Source organism: Talpa occidentalis, unplaced genomic scaffold (assembly GCF_014898055.3).
Source record: "Talpa occidentalis isolate TD23 unplaced genomic scaffold, MPIMG_talOcc4v2.1 talOcc4.5, whole genome shotgun sequence".
NCBI classification, from domain to species: domain Eukaryota; kingdom Metazoa; phylum Chordata; class Mammalia; order Eulipotyphla; family Talpidae; genus Talpa; species Talpa occidentalis.
This window is the reverse complement of record NW_023604861.1, coordinates 60,665,526-60,686,586: the sequence shown is the minus strand read 5'-3', so window position 1 is coordinate 60,686,586 and position 21,061 is coordinate 60,665,526. Positions and strand designations below refer to the sequence as shown.

General features: G+C 37.8%; 1 protein-coding gene across 4 annotated transcripts in view; it reads right to left on the bottom strand.

The window, feature by feature from the left end:
* The window catches only part of RCBTB2 (RCC1 and BTB domain containing protein 2), a 42,246-nt gene extending 24,239 nt beyond the window's left edge, over positions 1-18,007 (bottom strand). The window contains exons 1-5 of one of the 4 annotated variants that reach the window (XM_037527316.2): positions 17,936-18,007; positions 9,534-9,629; positions 6,944-7,007; positions 1,604-1,759; positions 1,224-1,374 (exon numbers count right to left, since the gene is read on the bottom strand). In XM_037527316.2, coding sequence (XP_037383213.1) covers positions 1,224-1,374; positions 1,604-1,759; positions 6,944-6,985 — 349 coding nt within the window. In that variant the 5' untranslated portion in view covers positions 6,986-7,007; positions 9,534-9,629; positions 17,936-18,007. Of the gene's footprint in view, positions 1-1,223; positions 1,375-1,603; positions 1,760-6,943; positions 7,008-9,533; positions 9,630-17,056; positions 17,155-17,935 lie in introns of those variants that run through there. The other 3 variants (XM_054701213.1, XM_054701212.1, XM_054701214.1) reach the window with 3 other exon arrangements.
* Between the last annotated feature and the right edge of the window lie 3,054 nt (positions 18,008-21,061).

Genomic DNA, 21,061 nt, shown 5'->3' with positions numbered 1-21,061 from the left:
GTCTTTCTTGCTGGTTCTCATTCATGGGCCTTGTTTCCTTGTGTATCTTGTTATCTTTAGCTATGTGTTGCTAACTCCATTGAAAAATTGGCCTAGAATGTTGGTGCCATCCTCTCAGAAGGATTTATATTGATCTCTATCATGACGTTAAGGCACTTAAAGGCACTTCTTTAATAAATTCAAGGCTTTATATTTCTTTGACCACCTGATCTGATGTGAATTAAAATATTAAATCCATGATTAAAATCTCTCAGAGAAGAGGTTTTGTTTCTTTTCATTTTATCTCTTTGCTTTTCTCAACACCAGAAATTCTTCAGTTTATCTCTTAGCAACAGCAGAACTGAATCACACTTGCTCTTTGTTGTCTCAGTCCCACAGCTCATTTTAAGTGGGCAGGAAGAAGTCTTTAAGATAAAATTAGCCTCAAGTTCCCCTCTAACCTTTTAGTTCACACTTTTCTTAAATATGGTCTGTTAATTCCATTCTGCCTTATCTGTGCTTTGAGGCTTTTATGAGAAGATGTTAAATATTTTATGTAGAATTTTTAGTTTTTTCAGTGAAAATGCTATCTGACTAATTTAATCCCACTATGGGCAACCAAAAATGACCTAAAACGTGTTTTTTTTTAATGTGAAATAAATATACAAAATATACAGAAGAACACTTATAAAATTCATTTTCATTTAAATTATACTAATGAAACTGAATATTCAGCTTAAGAAAAACTCTGAGGTATATATTAATTATGCCATTACTAATGTGAATTCATCAAATAGTCATGAGAACATCTGATTCTTCATACACATACCAGCTACTGCCACCAGTCACTATTTAGCATCACAGCATGCTAAGAGAGGGAATCATGGAATCTCTTTGGATTCCAGTTCACACATCAGGAATCTCAAGTTCAAGAAGACCAGAGTGAGTGCAAAATAATTACACTTACAATAAAGTATAAACAAAAGTGTCTTACTGTGTTCAAATCATTTCCATTCATACATCTAAAGTGCTGATCACTGGTAGATTCCATCTGCTACATTATCTTACTCTAATATGAAGATATGGACACATTTCATATTGTTTAAAGCACTGTCAAATTCATAGGGCAGAGCCAGAAACTCTTGCCCACCCAAAATGTTGTTCTTAATTTAAGGGGTAATTCTAGTCTTGTTTCCCAACAAATAAAGCAGAGGTGAAAATTCTACCTTATGTTACTAAGTTACCTGTTGTTGCAAGGACAACATGTGGACCACTCCCATAGCTGAGGCAAGATATCTTTTTGCCACTTAAGCAATCCAGTCTCCGTGGTTCAATGGTGCTCTGTACGTCACCTAATCCCAAACACCCACAGGAGTTTGTGCCAAGCACAAAAATCTGTGGGAGAAAATACTTTTAGTTCAAGCAATTTTATTTCTGACAAACCTGTAATTACATTCAAATAGGCAAAGTCCTCTTAAAGCAAAACTGCTTCTTTAGTAATAAATAGGAATCTACCCATTCCTGCTTTTTTTTTAACCTCATCTTCTGAGTTCCCCCAATATCTTTAGTATGGCAAATCCATTACAGAAAACATAAGTGAATTGAATTTTTTCTTCAAAATTACCTCATCGTTTGTTGTAGTATATAAAACTTCATTGCCAGCACTGCCAAAGACACAGGCCTGACGAATTAACTGCAGTTCTTCCCCAGAACAAAGGGAGAAAATTGGCCACTTTCCCACATCTAACATCTTCAAAGATGACAGAGTAGCCTGCACCGGCTGAAAAAGGGGAAAAAAAAAAAAAAATATATATATATATATGCACACACAAAGTACATATATTTGTGTGTATATACACACACATACAGAAACAATTATGTGTACTTATACGCACATATATATACACAGAGTTTATTATTAAAAGTAGATTTTCTTAGCCCCTTTTACTTATGTAGAAGAGTTAACACAGGTCTGAGGAACAAGCTGTATCTATTTTTAAGGGACCTCCCACGAGCTCAGCTGCTTTAGTACTGCTCCCACAGCAATCAAGAGCAAAAGGCTCTGGATGGAATAAGATCTCACATATTCATTTTCCTCAAAGACATAGGAATCATCCACAGCTGAACTTTGGGGAGCTGAATATCTAGCGGATACTTCTGAGTGCTGGCCATATTTTAAATGTAGCTCTAAAAATGGCTGATTGTAAAGGCAGGGAAAAATGAGAAATGCTTAGTTCATCTGCTGCCTAAGTCTTAATAAAAGAAGTCACTGAAAAGAACACTACTGAAGGTGACACCAAAGAAACATACCACAAGTTGCAATTCATGGGTCAGTTCTGACCTTCAGTTGGCGGGTTCCCTCACTGCTCCTCTCCCCCGGGTTTGGGGATTGGCAGGAAGAAATGCCAACAAAGTATGTGTACTTGTCTGCTAGTACTACCATAACAAAGTGCCATAAGCTAACAGGTTCAACAACAAAAACTAATTTTCTCACAGTTGCGAGGCTAGAATTTCAAAATTAAGCATTCAATGTAGAAAGTATAAGCTGTTTTAAAGACAGATTTTATGTATTTGATAAACTGGAAATATTTTTACTTATTGTACTTTTCAACTTTGAAGAATTTTGAAGATTACAGAATACATAAGGCAAAATGCTTAGCAAATTGCATGTCTGGCCATTTCCCTCAATAATCACCATAGTTTTGCTTGACTTAAAGGCACAAAGGATTTTCTAAGACCTGTCATTCCCATCAGTTACTAATTCAACCTTACCAGGAATGGGTTCTGGTAAAGGGTTAAATAAACCAGCTACTCATTTTCTACAGACCTTAAAGGATATTTATCCTTTCTACCTTAGGAATTGTATATGTATTTACATATATTTATTATATGAGAATATTTATTTATTCATTCATTCATTCATTCATTCATTCATTCATTCATTATGAGGAACTGGCTCACACAATTATTATTTACAGGGACTATTTATTTCTTATAAATTGGGGGGGAAAAAGTCCCACAATCTGCCATCTAAAGCAGGAGACCCAGAAAAGCTGGTGGCACAATTCAAAACAATTCCCAAAGCCTGAAAACCATAGGAGGCGATGATATAAATCCCAGTCTAAGGGCAGAAGATGAGAATAGTGCCCCTGGTCAATCAACCAATGTCTACTTCTTCCAACTCTCATTCTATTCAGGCCCTTAACAGATTAGATGATGCCCAGTGATGCAGCTACAAGGCACACCAGGAGTTGCTGGGGGCTACTAGGAGCTGGAAGGAGACAAGGAAGGATGCTTCCCTTGAGCATTCAGAGACCAGAGCCCTGTTAACACCCTGATTTCAGACCTCTAGGCCTCAAAACTCCAAGAGAATAAATTTCTGTTGTTTTAATCTTCCCTGTTTGTGGTACTTCATTAGCACAGCAAGTAGCCTCTGTTAACAGCATCCTCCTCAGTTAGTGGCAAAGCCTGAACCAGGGCAAGCTCCCCCCATGCCCAATCCATCCACATTACCTCACCACACAACTGGAACTGTAAGACCCTGTCCTGTTGTCTTTTGGGCAGTGCTCCAGGCCATTATGTAACAGGACAAATCCTCAGTGTGTTAGCATTAGTCTAAGCCTCTATTTTAAATCACCCACCTCCTTATATCAGAAAGCAGTCTTGTTTTCTTTGAGGTCTTCATTTTAATTTATTTTTCTATTTAATCCTATACATTTCAAAAAGAACAATATTTGGGTTTGGCATCAAATATTTAATGTAAATATGCAAATGAGCTAGTCAAAAGTATTATTATTTCTAAGCCTCACAATTGTAGGACACAGATATTGCTATACTCATTTTACATTTAAGGAAAAAACTGAGGCACACAAAGTAATCCTCCAAGATCACTAGTAGGTAAGACCAGATTTCTTCCCATACACCATTTGTGGCTGAACAAAATGTTCCCATACAAAGTTATACTACTGGAAGACCTAGTTTATGCTTGCATTTGCACAGCTTTGGCTACATTATTCTCTTAAGAGTTTCCAATAGGGGGCCTCCCCGGTGGCGCAGCGGTTGAGCGCTGGGTTGCGAAGCTGCGCGCGGCCTCTGCGGCCCGGTTCGATCCCCGGCTGCTCCCCGGCCACCAGAGGAGGGTCCCACATGGCGCGCAGACCTCTCCTGCCGCCCGCTGCTCCCCCCAGCAGTGTACTTCGGTCCTTCTGCCTGCTCTGCTCCCCGCTCTGGCTCTGGTGAATTCCCCGCTCTGGCTCTGGTGAATTCTCTCGCCCATCCGCGCTTCTGACTGTACCCAGTGCTTGTATAAACAAAACAAACAAACAAACCAGCAAACAAATAAATAAAGCATGCCTCTATAAAAAAAAAAAAAAAAAAAGAGTTTCCAATAAACAAGGCAGCAGTGCCCACTGTGGGCAGTCTTCCACAAACAAGGCAGATGGCAACATACAATGAAAAAAGCAGCAATACTTCCATGAATAGTTGCTATCTCATTTTTTTTCCATTCAAGCAGATTTTTGGATTTACTCCTACCCTGCTACAAAATCAAGTGGTTTCTTAGATGCCTAGTTCAGACTGCATCTCTAACCAGCTCCTAAACACTTGTTTATAAATCATTAATTCTAAACATTCTTCCTGGACCACCTGCACCATAACCACAGGGAATGCAGTGTGTGTGTGTGATGTCACTTGCAGTCATACATTTGTTCAAAGATACTACTAGTCTAGAGAATGTTGAATCTGACAGTATCACTGAACAGTCATTGAGTGTCAGATACTAAAGCTATAGAAATGAAACAGTCACTTCCCATAAGGAGCGCAAAATTCAATTTAAAAAAAGACCCAAATAATTACAAGATAATGTTAAGTACAAAAGAGGTATAAATACAGTTGCTTTTTAAATGTGTCAGAAGGCTCCATGCTGGAGGTTATTCATCAAAATTTCATTTTTCTAAGTCATGGGGCAACCATTCTAACAAACTAATGGTTTAATTTCTAAAATGCATATGCTTATACTTTTTTGAAGTTCATATTTAATAACAGCATCAAATTACAGCATATTTGATTACAAAAAAAAAATTCTGTCCAGCATACTCATGAGCATATGTAGTTATACACATTTTATATACATATACATTTGTACAAATATAAAGTAAACATGTTAAACCTTGCATATATACATATATAATAATGAGTGTATACAGCATAAGGATTCACACCCAATATCCTGTCTGGACCTCAATTACACCACAGCCACTCCACGAGATAGCAGATGTCTCTGCAGAAGACACCCAACTGCCTCTATGGCCAGCTGTTAAATTAGGGACTTGGCTAAGCAAAGGTCAAAAGTGGGCTATAGAAAAATCTATCTGAAGAAAAAGTGCTGCGCCAGAATGAGAACTTGGCAATATACATCCCCAAAAATAGTGTTCCTAGAATTCACAGTACTAGAAGGTCACCCTTCTTCCTGTACATAACACCACCAAATGTGGTAATACCCAGTTCAGCTACTTAACTACTTTGCTCACATCCAGTCCACTTCCCCCAGTCTTTCATTTAGGAAATGCAAAACAGTGAAATTTTAATATAAGCTCAAAGAAAACACAATTAAGGAAATATGTCTCTATAATATTAGTGCCCCAAATGCATCTTATTAATCTTTTGAGTCCATGCTATCTTTATAACTCAGCTTCTCTACCATTATGAATTGAGTGATACTTCACCTAACTACCTAAAACTACTAAGTTGTCACATTTGATTTTAAATACATCATATAGAAATAGAATTTATAATACATGTTAGGCATACCTAGCAAAAAAACCTCTTTTTAACCGTACCAATACCCCTATTTTGAGGATTTGCTGGCAGCTTAACACTTTCTATGTAATAAAACAATTTCATTGCTAGTTCTATGTCCATTCTTTTATAAAATCTATTCCCAGGGTAAACTAGGAATTTTTCTATCAATATTCTGTATGACCCTCAAATTCTATATATTACTTTTGGAAGCTGCTGTGGGGCTTACCAACAAGGACTCACAAACACTTGAAGTCAGCACATGGTAATACTACAGTCCAGTTTCAGAAACTTTGCTATCTCTGTAAACTATGCTGACTGTATATAATTATTTACTATTTTATTGAATTTTGAGGATATTTTATTTAAAAAGAGTGGAAAACCAATCCCCGGCTGCTCCCCGGCCACCAGAGGAGGGTCCCACATGGCGCGCAGACCTCTCCTGCCGCCCGCTGCTCCCCTCAGCAGTGTACTTCGGTCCTTCTGCCTGCTCTGCTCCCCGCTCTGGCTCTGGTGAATTCTCTCGCCCTCCCGCGCTTCTGACTGTACCCAGTGCATGTATAAACAAAACAAAACAAAAGAAACCAGCAAACAAATAAATAAAGCATGCCTCTATTAAAAAAAAAAAAAAAAAAAAAAAAAAAAAAAAAAGAGTGGAAAACCAAAAAATGAAAGTTAATAATGGCAGATAATATTAAGCTGTTGACAGTACAGAACAGATATTTTTGTAAATTTAATAAAATCACACATGATGGAAATCACAATGTATGCTGAAAGGTGTGAAACTTTTAACATCAGTTGGACACTGATTGAACATAGGCCGGTGAACTGTAATGTTCAAATGTAATGAAAAAGAAATAAAAAATACCTTCGATGAATTTATAAAATTCATCACCAATAAGAGCATGGCATCTAAGATTAAGTATTTTTATAGTTACTTTAAATCTCTAGGAATGGAATAAATAAACATCCTTCAATTCAGACCCTCTTATAGGACAATATTATCCATGAAAGAAGGGGGTAGACGGTACTCCTCGTCCAGCTCAAATGTCACTGTCTCAAACATACATATTATCTTTCTGATCTTATCAGATGACCAACAGGTATTTGATGAGGTGTATTTCATGCAACAGAAAATACATGCTCTAAGGGCATAAGTTTGTCTAACCTTGCCACTTTCTCCATAGAAACGGGGTAGTTCTTCTTCCATATGGACTCAGTCCTCGCAGTCCCTGAGGAAAAAGTATGTGGTGAAATCAGGATCCCAAATGTCAAATGAAACTAGGTAGGTTTAACTTATTTTACTTCTAATTAACAGGGAAAAAAAAGGTAAGCTCAAATATGGTAATGGGAAAAACAGGAGATTAAGTGATGGGCAGAGGAGCTAAGAGCTATAAAAGCCAAAAAGTGTTTCAACTGCTCTGCAACTACCACATGCGCTCTTTATAGGAACTGTCTTGCTGACTGAAAATGTAATCCCAGGATAAATGTAGATTCTTTAAATCTATAAAGAAACAAATACAAAATTTTCAATTCAGAGTTGACTTCCTATAGACAAGGGAAAATAATGTTTAGACCGTGGTCAATTTTACTCTGGGATTGGAAAGTTCCAAATCACTTTGAAAAGCAGATTTATTGTCAATTCCACTGAAGGAAAAGTACAGAATGATTTGCTAAACTGAGGATGGTGGGGCAGGGGAAGGAAGAACTAATGAAAAAGATGAAACAATGAGAATGAATGAATGTGGTTTTGTTATCATTCATCAAGTGTGTAGCAACAACACTGAATGTTCTTAACCACCTCCCACAACTACTTTCCACAAAGTCAAAGAAACAGCAGAAGAAGCCCTATCAGAAGATATGCAACATGGCTGGACTATGGCTTTGTTGTTGCACAATTAGCTATCTCATAACCATAATGAAATATAAATAAATATTCTCTCCCCACCAAAAACATTTTAACAAAACTGCATTTTTATTATGCTGATTTTTTCTGATTTATTAGGCTGGGTATAACTTACTTAAATACAATCGGTATTTTAAGTGCTAACTTCAGAATATTTTATCTGACTCTCTACAAGTACATTCTTATAACAGACCAATAAAAACAATAATTAAAATAAGGCCAATTCTTAACAATAATCCTTATCAATTATTATATGCTCTTGAGGACACTGGCAAAAAAAAATACCTTTTCTCAGAATATAAGGAATAATAATATATTCAGAATAGGGCCTCCCTGGTGGCGCAAGGGTTAAGACGCAGCCTGAGAAGTCGCCTGCAGCCTCTACAGCCTCTGCAGCCTCTGCAGCCTCTGCAATGTGAGTTCAATCCCCGGCTGGCCAAGGAGCAACCCACCGGGCACAGCATGATAGGTTGGGGCTAGGGTCCCTCCCCCTCTATATTTCCACAGCATTTTTTTTTTATTTCAATCATGGCACTTTTCATTTTCTGCCTCATGTGCCTCATATTCCTCTATGATCTATTTTCTCTACTAATTTGCAAACTCTCAGAGAGGAGACTATGACTCATTCTAACTACCACAGCACATAGCTCAGAGTAGAACAATATATTCATTGAAAGCACCCTTTGTATAGTGGAGACTGCCTATATTTAGAACCCTTCTCTTTTTTTTTGCTTCACCCTAACTAGAAATACCTTTTTCATGTCTGCCCCAAGTTTACTGGAATAAAAAATAAAGAGAAGAACTAGAAGAGAAGAGAAAGGAAAAGAATAGAAGACAGAAATTGAAATGCAAAAAAAAGGAAATAAACAAGAGAAAGAAGAGAGAGATGTAGGACTGTCCCTCATTCTAATTTAGACCAGCTTTGTTCCTAATAGAAGGAAAATCTTGCTAATATGATACAATCATGGGTTCTTAAAGAGGAAAAAATAGCTCTTTTCAGTGGTTTAGTGGTTTCTGACCAATTTCAAGTATAGTAATTCTTTAAATTAGAATGATGGAAAACAGGTCATTCTGTTTATTTGACTATTCAGGTTAAGACATAATTGTACATATGGCATAAGGAAACTATGATACTCAAAGAAATAATAGAAAGATTCAATTAATACTATATATAAGATTAATTAATTTCACTTTTGTTGGTCAGAATGTCCTTCAAGACTTAAAAATTATCCCAGATTAATACTATTACACAGCACTGTAAATAAAATGGTCAAATTCTCTGGCATTGTAGAAAATGATTTTTTTAACATACTTTCAATGAGATACATAAATAATAGAGAAAGCAATCTTCCCCAATTTGTGCTACTTGAAGAATATAGTTTGTGAAATAGATGTAGGGATTATAGCTATTTTATTACTTCACCAGGCTATTATTAATGTCAATATTTAGGATATCAATATAAACTTTTTAAAAATCCACAATATACGTACATAATACTCCATTTGTGATATGATAAACCTGAATCTAAATAGCAGCAACAATAAAAAATACTTACTCTGTCCTATGAACTAAGTGTTTTTGCATTATCTCATTTAATCTTTAAAACAGCATCCAAATGAAACAGATATAATTACTACCCTCTATTTTAGGGACATGTTTTAATAACGTGATCAACAGTCTCCAGTCAATCAGGGTCAGAGTCAGTATATTTGAACCCAACACTGATTCCAAAGTTCTTGTTCTTAGATCCTTCCCAGTACTACAGAGGTTTTTAAATTTTCCTGTGTACATTCCAAAGAGTTTTATTTTATATTGAGTAATCAGGAATGTTCCCTCTAAAAATAGTTGTACCTGATTGTTTTAAATTCCTGGAGCCCAATATTCAATCATCTTCAATTCTGTTCTTTCTATCCTTATGAAGTTTCTTCCAGTGTAAGGTTAATATGACTGAAATGTAAACACATAAATAAATTCTATTAGGGAAAAACAGGAGGAAAAGAATATACCATCTTGCAACTTTAACAATTATCTGAGAAAAATAATTTATTTGTTTTCTAAAGATTTATTTATTTATGCATACAAGAACTGGGGTACTAGGCCAGAGGTGTGGGAGGTGAAAAGATTCACCAGAGACAGAGCGGGTAACAGAACAGGCAGATTGACTGAAATACCCTGCTGAGGGGAGCAGCGGGTGAGTCAGGAAATATCTGCTCGCCATGTGGGTTGCTACCTGGCCAGGGATCGAACTCGTGCTGCAGTAGCTGCGAATAGCTTCATAAGTTGCATCTTAACCCCTTGCGCCACCAGGGAGGCCCTTTATTTATTTTTTTAAAAGATTTATTTTATTATTTATACAAGAACTGGGGTACAGACCAGAGGTGTGGGAGGGTGAGAGAATTCACCAGACAGAGAGGGGAGCAGAACAGGCAGATGGACCAAAAACACTGCTGAGGGGAGCAGCAGAAGAGACAGGAGAGGTCTGCTGCACCATGTGGGTATCTCCCTGGTGGGCCAGGAATTGAACATGCACTGCAGAGGCTGCAGACAGCTTCACAGCACTGTGCTCAACCCGCTGTGCCACCAGGGAGGCCCTGAGAAAAATAATTTAAATGTTACATAGGTTCCACTAAGTCTTTAGTAGAGGTGCTCAATTAATAAACATTATAACATTATATAACATTATATAAGTTTTAGATATTATACTTTACACATTTTGGGATCAGGCTTCAGTTTAGACACTGAAATACATGAAAAAATACATAATAAAGACAGTTTAATCTGTGATATTTTAACAAAGAAAACTCAAGGGAAATCACCTGGAATGTGAAAAAAGACTATCAAACTTATCCAAAAAGTACAGAAAACATCTTTATGACCTCAGGGCATGAAAGATTCCTTAAATAGGATCCAAAGTAAACCACAAAGAGAAAACTGATAAATTTTATTACATTAAAGCTTAAAGAGACAAAGTGAAAAAAAAAAGGTAAACCATGCCACAGACTGTAAGAAGATATTTATTTTCAAAATATATAATTGATAGCTGGCAAAAGGTTGTAAAATCCAGAATATATGAAGAATATTTAAAAATCACAAGAGAAAGACAAAGGATTCAATTTAGAAATGGACAAAGGAAACACCATTCACAGAAGACTATATTACTAAGCATATTAAAAGATTCTTATGTTCACAATGGAATTTATCATGGAAATATAATCACAATGAGCTAAATCTCATTCACCAGATCTGCAAAATTGAAGGGGGACATTACCTAGTGAGGCAAGGATGCCAATCTAAAGGTACACTCATACCACTAGAACAAATGTAAATTGGTCCAATGACTTTAGAGAGCAATTTGACATTATGTAGGCCAGAGCAGTGTCTTTCAAGCTTTTCTGATTTTATACACACAACACACACACACACACACACACACACACACACAAACACACACACCTGGAACAGTAGCTTCACAAAATAATTCTTTCCCTTCCTACATTAAATGCTATTTCTATTTTATTCTAGTCTATTCTACCCTACCCTTTTTCAAATTTCATTGTTCAAAGAAACTGATGGTCTCGGCTCACTAAAATAATTTCAAGATCACTAATTAAGTTATGCCTGCAGATTGGAAAATACTGACCTAGATGATCTCTAGAGCATACACTAGAAATAGCAGGCAGAATTGATCAACAGAATTTAAAAATTGTGTCATGTACATACCATACAGCAATTAAAATAAATTATCTAGATTTCCCTTCAAATCAATATTCACCAAAAAAAATCACTAAGACACAGAATATACAGTATGCAACTGATCAAGTTTGATAAAAACAATACTACTTTAATATTTTATAGATACTAATACAAACGTGGCTGGACTTTGATGGAAATTTTTTCATAAGAAAGTTTTGATGGAGATAATGGTAAAGATAAAATTTGCCATGTAAATCTATCAATGAATTAGTATGATTTGACTGGTCAATCTGACAAGATAGTTTTCAAGATTTTAAGCTTAAATTGAAAGAATCATCTGACTATGGAAGAGTAAGTTTACCCACTGTAAAGGAAAACATTTTAGAATCAAAATGTTATTCTAATATTGCCTTTACCATGGATATGAGAATTCAAAAAGGGTTTGATAATGACAACTGATTAACCACAACTTCACGTTTGGTAAAATAAAATTTTATTAATACCATACATAAGACTATAATAACTAATAGACACAGTATATTATCTTAAGTGCCATGGAAGAAAAATTCCAAAATAGAAAAAAGTTAACCTTTAGTATATTAGAAAGGTAATAATGTATTTTCTACTTATTGTCCAAATCTGCTTACATATTTCCTTATTTTCTGCACAGGAGGGTAATGTTTCTCAGAGATCCAAGAACAAAGGATGACACTTGTATTGGGAAGATCTTCACAGTGACATGACATAAGGTCATCCCAGTCAGTACTTACTATATGTTAATTGGTTTATCCCTTACATGTGTTTGGGGATATATGACCTTGGCTCCTGTTTAGAGTTCTTATCATTCAGATTAAAAAGTAAAATAGGGCCTCCCTGGTGGTACCAGGGGTTAAGCACTGCACTATGAAGCAATCCGCAGCCTCTGCAGCATGAGTTCGACCCCCAGCTGGCCAGGGAGCAACCCACATTGTGCAGCAGACCTCTCCTGTCTCGCCCACTGCTCCCCTCAGCAGTGTATATCAGTCAGTCGGCCTGTTCTGTTCCCCACTCTGTCTCGGTGAATCCTCTCACCTACCCGACCCCACCCCTGCTTTTCTCTGGCCTATACCATGGCTCTCGTATGCATAAATAAATAAATCTTTAAAAAAAAATGTAAAATAGTTTCTTATGCATTTCCTCATTTTATTTAAATGTAATTTTAAAAAGCTTATGCTATTATAGAACCTCATTGTGCTGATATTTGCCTTGCGATAAAAAAGAAAATGAGAGACAAAGTGCATTATCCAAACAGAAATTCCTGCCACTGCTCTCTGCTTTTATTTATTTATTTTTGTGAATAAGATTTGGGTGTAGGCCAAAGGTGCAGGGAATGAGAGGATTCACCAGAGACAGAGTGGGGAGCAGAATAGGCGGATTTACTGAAATACATTGCTACGGGGAGCAGTAGTGAGAAAGGAGGTCTGTTGTGCCATATGTGGGTTAGCTCCCTGCCCAGGATTTAACTCAGGCCATAGAGGTGATAGCGCTGAGATTTAATCCCTAGGCTACCAGGGAGGCCTACTGCTCTCTGCCTTTAAAGGGTCCAAGTTGGACACTTAAAGGCAAATGTTTCAAGTTTTTGCAAGAGGCAATTTTTAAAACCAAATATATGTCAACTAAGGTAATCTTTTGTGCACGTTTCTACTTAGGCTTTTTTCCAAAATTTGCATAGTTCCACAATTTATTTCCAATTTCTTCCTCTTTGGTGCAGTAACTCATTACTCATATTTTCTATTTTAAGAATTTCTCCACATTCTACATTCTCAACTACAAATTGGAAGACTAGTGGACAAGCAAACAATCTTTTGCTAGCTGAACATGATAAACTCACTCCTAATCTCATAAAACAGGTAAAATAATTTCTTTCCCTGAACAAAGTTTATGATTGATAATCTCCACATATTATTGTTGGTAATATACAATAGTAATACTACAAATCATTCTCTCTGCTAATATGACATGTTTTATATTACCTGGAAACATTACTGACTTAAATAGTTAAACTGATTACAGGACCTGTATTCATTTACCTAATATATTCAACAAATATTTATTTCATGCCTGTAGTAGTATGTGCCTGAGCTAGAGGCACAAACTGACCTGAAAGCAAATACATTCAAAAATAACAATAATAATGTGGAACAAAAGGCCATCCAGTTCTTAGTTGCTTGTGCCAACATTTCCCCAATAGTACTCAAGGACCTGAAGAGTTAATAAACCAGACACACTGTATCTGTAAGAGCAAAGCATTTTTCATGGAAAGTGTTATTTTACAGTTAAACAAGCCCTTCTAAATGGTGGTAACTACTCTCTAGAAGTGACCTATAAGAAAAAGTTTTTAAAAACAAAAACACCTTAGGAATTTCTACAGAGAAAGTCAAGTGTTCTATATTTTACATTCAATTTAATACTATGAGGTCAATTCTAAAGTTATGCTTAAGGAACATAATACATAAAAAAGTTTTCAATGCTTTTAACAAATTCCCCTATTGGGGCAACACAGTTGATGCTTTTAAGATCAAAGACCCAGGACATTAAAGAAAACCAATGTCTTTTAGGTCACCGGCACCGCAAACACAGCAACAGTGTGCTAATGAATTCCATACCAAGTAAATGCCATTGGGTAACAATGGTTTATGACTACACACTTAGCTGAGTCATTACATAATATCTATAACACCTTTTTAAGTGTCATCTATAACTTTTAATAAAAATGATATAAACTAATGAAACATGATCCCAGTTGTCACCTGCAAAAAAAGTGATGTCAGCTATAATTTAGCTCTACTTGAATACTACCTCATAAATCAATGACAACAGTAAGATACCTACACAGCTGCTAAATAGCCTGAGACAATTATTAACAGTATGAACATAACTAAAAAACCTAAACTGCAGCTGAAACCAAAGCACAATCTCAAAGAAAATGGTGTTGTCATTGTTTATGGTAAGCAGGAAATTGACTTGCAAAACACAGAAACATTCACTATTTTATTTATTTAGATTGAAAATCTTCAATCCAAAGCAAAATTGTATTTAAGAAGATTACTGAGCTCATCAATGTTGTTCTTTTCAGCCACACATAGCAAATGGGTTACTTTCAAATATGAAAAGAAACATCAACAAAAACTACACAAATATGTTGAGATTGTTATACTACCTAAAATAAATTGCTACTTGAGAAATTTGTGAATGCATTTGAAATTTAAGTAAATACTCCTTCAACATGGTAGACCTTCTTGGACTTGATGCATTTCCATTTGGGATTCATTTTGTTTTATATCATTTATTCCCAGCATAATACAGAATATTTTATAATATCTCGATTTATTGTTTACTCACATACTGTCATCCATTGGTACTTATTAGCTCAAAAATATCTTCCATAGGAAAATATAAAGAATAGATCTTAGCCCAGGTTAGATTAGTAAGATTGAATACATGTAGAAGACACAGATTAATGTAGAATAAAACTATCATGACTAAAATTTCCAGATTTCGCCATGTGATCTAGATGCACAGTCCTTATCTATAATTAAAGTGAGAAGGATCATGTTAACCTTCCACTGAAAGATACTGTGGATATCCCTTTTCAGGGAAACAAGTTTATCTGCTCCCTTGAAGTAGTATCCTCATTGTCCATCTATTACCATTGAATGGGAGTCCTGATGTTCCACTGCAACACTGATAATTTCATTCCTAGTCTCAATTCTCTTTCCTGGTCAATTATGATTTACAGTAATTCAACTCCAATAAAGCAGAGTTATTTAGGATTATCTTAATTTCACTTTAGTCTAGTGATAAAATTGAAATTAAATATGACAGCTCCTAAAGACATAAGCAAATCTCACAGATACCCTATATTTAAAGTTTTAGATTAATAGTTTTTGATATTTAAACATGGAATGTAATCTATTTAAGTAAAGAAGCGGAGGGGAAAGCACACTTAACTTTCTAAAAGTGTTCCTCTTAATCTACCTTTTTTTCTAAGTCTCCTTTTGATTATGAACTAAAATTTGGTTACGCTTGTCTGGTTCATTCAAAAATTTTCTAAGACAACAACTTCGTACCTGAAATCTTAATACCTGAATGGTATTAAGACATGTACCCATGTAAATCTTCTATGGTTTCAAATAAAGATAACCCCAATCTTAGAAAAGAATTTCAATAGTCGTCCACAGTGAAAGGGACATTAAAAAGGAATTGCAAAGTACAGTAAAAAGTGAAAAAAATAAGCAGATTTCTCTCAATATATCCATAATAATTGCTTGGCTAGTCTCTTCCATTAAAGAGCCCAGTCTCAACTGATGTGCAGAGTTAAAAATGCAAAATTCTAAGTAATTTTAACTCTATTTAGAAAAATATTTTAAATCTGTGTGCCATAAAGGATAGATTTGTCTCAATGGTCAAACTATGGCATAGGAGCTTAGAAAGATATACTAGAGAACACATTTTCTTGCAGAAAGATATTTAATTTTAAAAACCAACTCTTCATCATAAACACCTTCAATATACTCTTCAGACCTTCCATAACCATGCTGTTTAAACTTGCGGCTCACACCTACAATCACAATCCCATTCTCCTTTTTCATAGTATGTAAAGTTTTTAACAATAATTGTTAATTGTTAATCATTCTTTGCTTTGTAAATTCCAGAGAGAAGGAATCTTTGTTTTGTTCACAGACATATCCTAAGACAAACCGGATACAAAGTACTCACTCAACAAATGTCTGTGTGAATTCAGCACAAAATATTTCTGGAGTCAGATTCCAATTTCATTTATATTACTAACAAGTATGTATACTGAGCTGCAGTTATGGGAAAGACAGATCGTACATAAACAACAGAGAGTGACAAGCGCTACAAAGCCAAATAGAGTGGGTAAAAGGCTGGAAACCAGCACATCGACTATTTTAGATGAAGGAGTCACCTCTCTGAAGTGATGGCGACTGGTTTGAGACTTGTAAGAAGTTTACCAGATTTGGGGTGGCAGGGGAGAGTGAGCCTTGGATATGGATAAAATAGCAAATGTATAGCGTGGAAATTAGCAAGCCTGCCAACAGCAATAAAGCCTGCTGCTGGGAGGGGGGTGTGCAAGAATGTATTGTTCCAAATGTCTTTACCTACTATTCAATAGCATATATATATATATATATATATATATATATATATATATATAGTTCAGTGTTCTGGGAAATAAATTACATTTTACCTAGGGTACTCAGATTCTGATACTAAGTGCTTCTTTTATTCCAAATGTCAGCACATCATACAAGATTACAAGGCACACCGTAATGACATCTTTAAGAACTGTTCCAAATAGCTCCAGAGTCAAGAAACTGATTTAACTATGTACCACTGCCTAGGAAGGTATAAGGTCCAGCAGGAACCTAGGTATAAGGCCCAGGGCAAAGCCAGGAGCATCAGCAAACAATGAACAGTGACTATCACTTTCCAGTCTGGGTAAAGGAAGCGATTCCAAGCCTCTGTGACCTTTTACCACTTTTATTCAGCTCTGACCAAGAATAAGTGGCCAAGTGAGGCACCAGGCAGCTCTATCACATGCACTTCGTTACAGTCCTAAACTTGAACTGTTCCAACATTTTATGTAAACAAAAGCAAAAAGTTCACTCTGAACTCGCCTTCCAACTGAGGCAGGAAGTCCTTTCTCGGTCAAGGTGGAGGACTTGCAAAGTTTTCAACGTCTGAAAATCTCTGTCTCCAGGGCTGAACAGAGAGCAATTTCTTCCAGCTTAAAATAGAGACTGATGGCGAGTTATCCCCATCTCTCCACCGCAGCTCCCAAACAGCTTTGCCTAACCGAGTCAACTTTCTGGGCGATTCCTCAACCTCAAGTCCAACTGCTAAAAGCATAATAAAGAATAAGCGATCCGGTTGGGGGCCCAGTAGCTGGGTGACTGGATTTTCCCAGGGTCGAGACCACTGAAATGTAAACGTCAGCAGCCTACGCGGGACGGAGAGTGGAGAGGAAAGACGACACTCCGAGGGAGGTGTCTCCCCTAGGACCCGGGATGCACCCCCGCCCCCCCAACCACATTGGTCGGAGGAAGCCCAGGACCGGGGAGGCTTCGAGGCGGCCACCCGCCCAGGGCGACGCCAAACGCGACCCTCGGGGGACGCTGCGCCCCCGCTAGCGGACTCGCGCATGCGCAACGCCTCCCAGGCCCGCGGCCGAGCGGCGCCCGTCGCCGAGCCTCGCACGCCCACCCGCTGCCAGGTTCGCGCACGCGCGACGACGCCTCGGCCCCGGGTCTGGGAGGGGGTGTAGCCCCAGAACCCGGCTGCGGCCCGGCCGGCGGACGTGCGCACGCGCCAAGACGCCCGCGCAGCGATTGGGAAGGGCTGGCCCCGCACCCCCGGGGCCTCCCCGCTGTCGCCTCCCCGTCCCAGAGCTCGGCACCCCGGGTCGGGGAAGGTGGTCTGAGCTGGGGTAGCCGAAGGGGCCCGCTCCGAGCCCGCCGCCCCCTCTGGACTTCCGACGCCATTCCCCGTCCCCTTACTGCAGCGCAGCCCGAGCCACGTCCGCTCCGCCTCCCGCGTCGCCGGGACTGCTCGGTCGGAGGCCCGGCGCCGCGACGAGCTGGCGCCTCCCCCCGCAGCGGCCCGGCCTCGGCGGGAAGCGCGCTGGAGCCCGGCGGGGAAGGCAGGGGCGGGAGAACCCGGGGAGGGGGCCGTCCGCGGCGCCTCGCCCCTCCTCTCCCTCCACTGCCCCTCGCCGCCGCCGCCCCTTCGCGCCGACTCCCCCGCTCTGAGCGAGCCCTGGGACTGGACACCGCTTCTCCCTCTGGGTCCGTCTTCGCTCCTTCGCGGGCTTCCCTTCTGGGCATTGTCACTGCTCCAGGCTCTGATCCTCCACGTCTGGGGAATTTGGAGGTGCCTGATCCGCGTGCCGCACCGTGGGCAGCCTCTCCCAACTTTTCTAGTGGTGGCCCCTTGATCTGGGGGCCCACATCAGTTAACGGTTTCCCTCTGCTGTCACCTCGCTGCGTGGGGCTGAAGGCCTGTACCCCGCAAAACAGCGCTGGAATAGTGATGTGTGCTGAGGGGCTGACCTGAGTTACCTCGGGACCAAGGTCTTCTAAATAGAATAACCGCCCTCTCGCTTTATTTGCAGAATTTTTTGTATTGCTCTGTACTTATGTTGACCGTATAAACTTTAGTAACATGAACCATCACTTTATAATACACAGTAATTTATTTCACTTTACTACACTTAGACCGGAATGGGTTTATGTAAAATACTCCACAATACTATTAGCTCTTTCTATGAGATACAGCTGGTTGCTTTTATACTGATTTTCCAGTGAGGACGCAGGTTCATCGTTTAAATTATTTGCTAAGACTAGCACAGCCAGATAGAATAACAGATTTCAACCCAGAGTCAGCATGTCAGTCCTTTGTTTGGTCTGGCTTTTATCGTTTCATCGGAAAAGCATCATTCAAGTGTCTAACTGCCTGTATTGCGGCTGCTATAGTTGGCAGACATTTCTGTTTATTATCAGAGCACAATCTATTAAGCCCCAGAAGGAGACTTAGATTTATTTGATTTTATGGAGTATGAGCAGGACAAAATTCTCAACAAGCATGTCGTTGCCTAAGACAAATTTTGCCCCTTAAACAATTAGTTACTCTTAGGCCTTCTAATATAAACCATGACATAACCATAACGAAGGGCAGCTTGGAGTTTTGTTTTTAAAAGGAAAATCAGAAGGAATTCCTTCAGTAGGATTTATGGGAGTGGATGGTCAGACTAGGACAGTAGTCAAATGAGGTAGTGTTACCATTGAACATACCTTCCTTACACAGCAATTATTTGTGATATATCACTAAATTGTTGAAGGTATAGATCATGTCTTTAATATTTGTATCACAAAATGCTTCATAAATGTTTTGAAATTAAAAAAAATCACATTTTTAGTTTCTCAAATACGCTTTATGGGAACATAAACATAAACCTTCTACTCTCTCTACTCTTTGGATTGTTTGAGCCAGTTCTAGTACTGACTGCTTGAACTCACTGACCTCTTAAGATTAGTTGATATCTAATTCAAAAAGTTTTAAATCGGGCCTCCCCGGTGGCGCAGCGGTTGAGGGCTGGGTTGCTAAGTTGCCCAGCAGCCTCTGCAGCGCCAGCGAGGGTCCCACATGGCGCGCAGACCTCTCCTGCTGCCTGCTGCTCCCCTCAGCAGTTAACTCCAGTCCTTCTGCCTGCTCTGCTCCCTGCTCTGGCTCTGGTGAATTCTCTCACCTCCCACGCTTCTGACTGTACCCAGTGCTTGTAATAAATAAATAAATAAATCTTTAAAAAAAAAGTTTTAAATCACCTTTGTTTATACCTTGATCAACTTTCTCTTGCAGTAAAGTCACATAACAGTGAAACTGCATAAAAATATTGATTACTTTTATGAGGGGCTTTCCCTCTCATTACCACTAATGCTAAAATTCATTATCAAATAGAATTGAGTAATTAAACATTAGACAAATGTCACTTTACCCTTTAGTCAGACTCTGTATTTAAGGCATTTTAGAAGACCATTTAGCAAAATTACAGAAAACTACTTCATATAGAATGTAATGCATAATTTACAATCAACCTATATAATAATTCCCTGCAAGAATGATACTTCTTTACATATTAGTATTTGTTTTGAGATTTAGGTATTTTTAAAATAAAATAGATACTTTTTAAATGACCTGAAATTATTCCTAAATGAGGAAAAAAATGTTATTTTATGGCATAGACTTTTCTCCAGTTTCTACCACTGACATATGTGGAACTTAATATTAAGTTGTGATTACAAGAAAAAATTAACAGGTATAGCCCTAGAATATAAAATGGGAAACTTCAAGTTAAAATCTAAACGTTGGAATTTGGGAAGACACTGTAGGAAATGTATATAATACTTAAAATTTTACCTTTGCCATGCTATGCAGTAAATAAATATTCTTCAGTCACTTTTAGAAATGCGTTGCCTAGTGTATTTCTGGAGGCTTAACTACGTTGTCTTATTTGAAGTTCACATGACAATCCTATAAGACAGGAATTATCCTCAGTTATAGCTAAGACAACTCAGATTCCAAAAGATTGTTATTTCCATCAGCTCCCAAGGCCAGATATGTCTGCCTTACCCATTTCATCTTTTCCAGATTATGGACAGTTGACATTCATAGTTTCCTTACACTATGTTTCTGCTGAAATCTGACAATTATTTAACAATAAAAATATTTTATTATTATTGTTTATTGTGATTATTTTCTCACAAGCTAAAACTGTTTCTTTAAAATATATATGTATAAAAAGTATTTTATTAAATATTTTCATTGTATTAGGGACCCAACATTTTTTACTGGAGAGGTCAGAATTAAAAGCAGGAAAGAAAGATAACTAGATCATGTATAAATAAGTCTTCTTTAAAAATTTCTGGATTATCTATACTACTGCCTTAACCTTATTGTTAAATTCATTAAACTAAAAAGTTGTACTTTTGAACAAGGTAGGTCATAGGTCTAGGTCGGCATTTTAGAGGTTAAGATTCTCATCACCATATCTATCAAATTTACATATTGTCTTAGTTCAGGCTGCTTTAACAACAAACTGTAAACTGGGTGGCTTATAAGCAATGGAA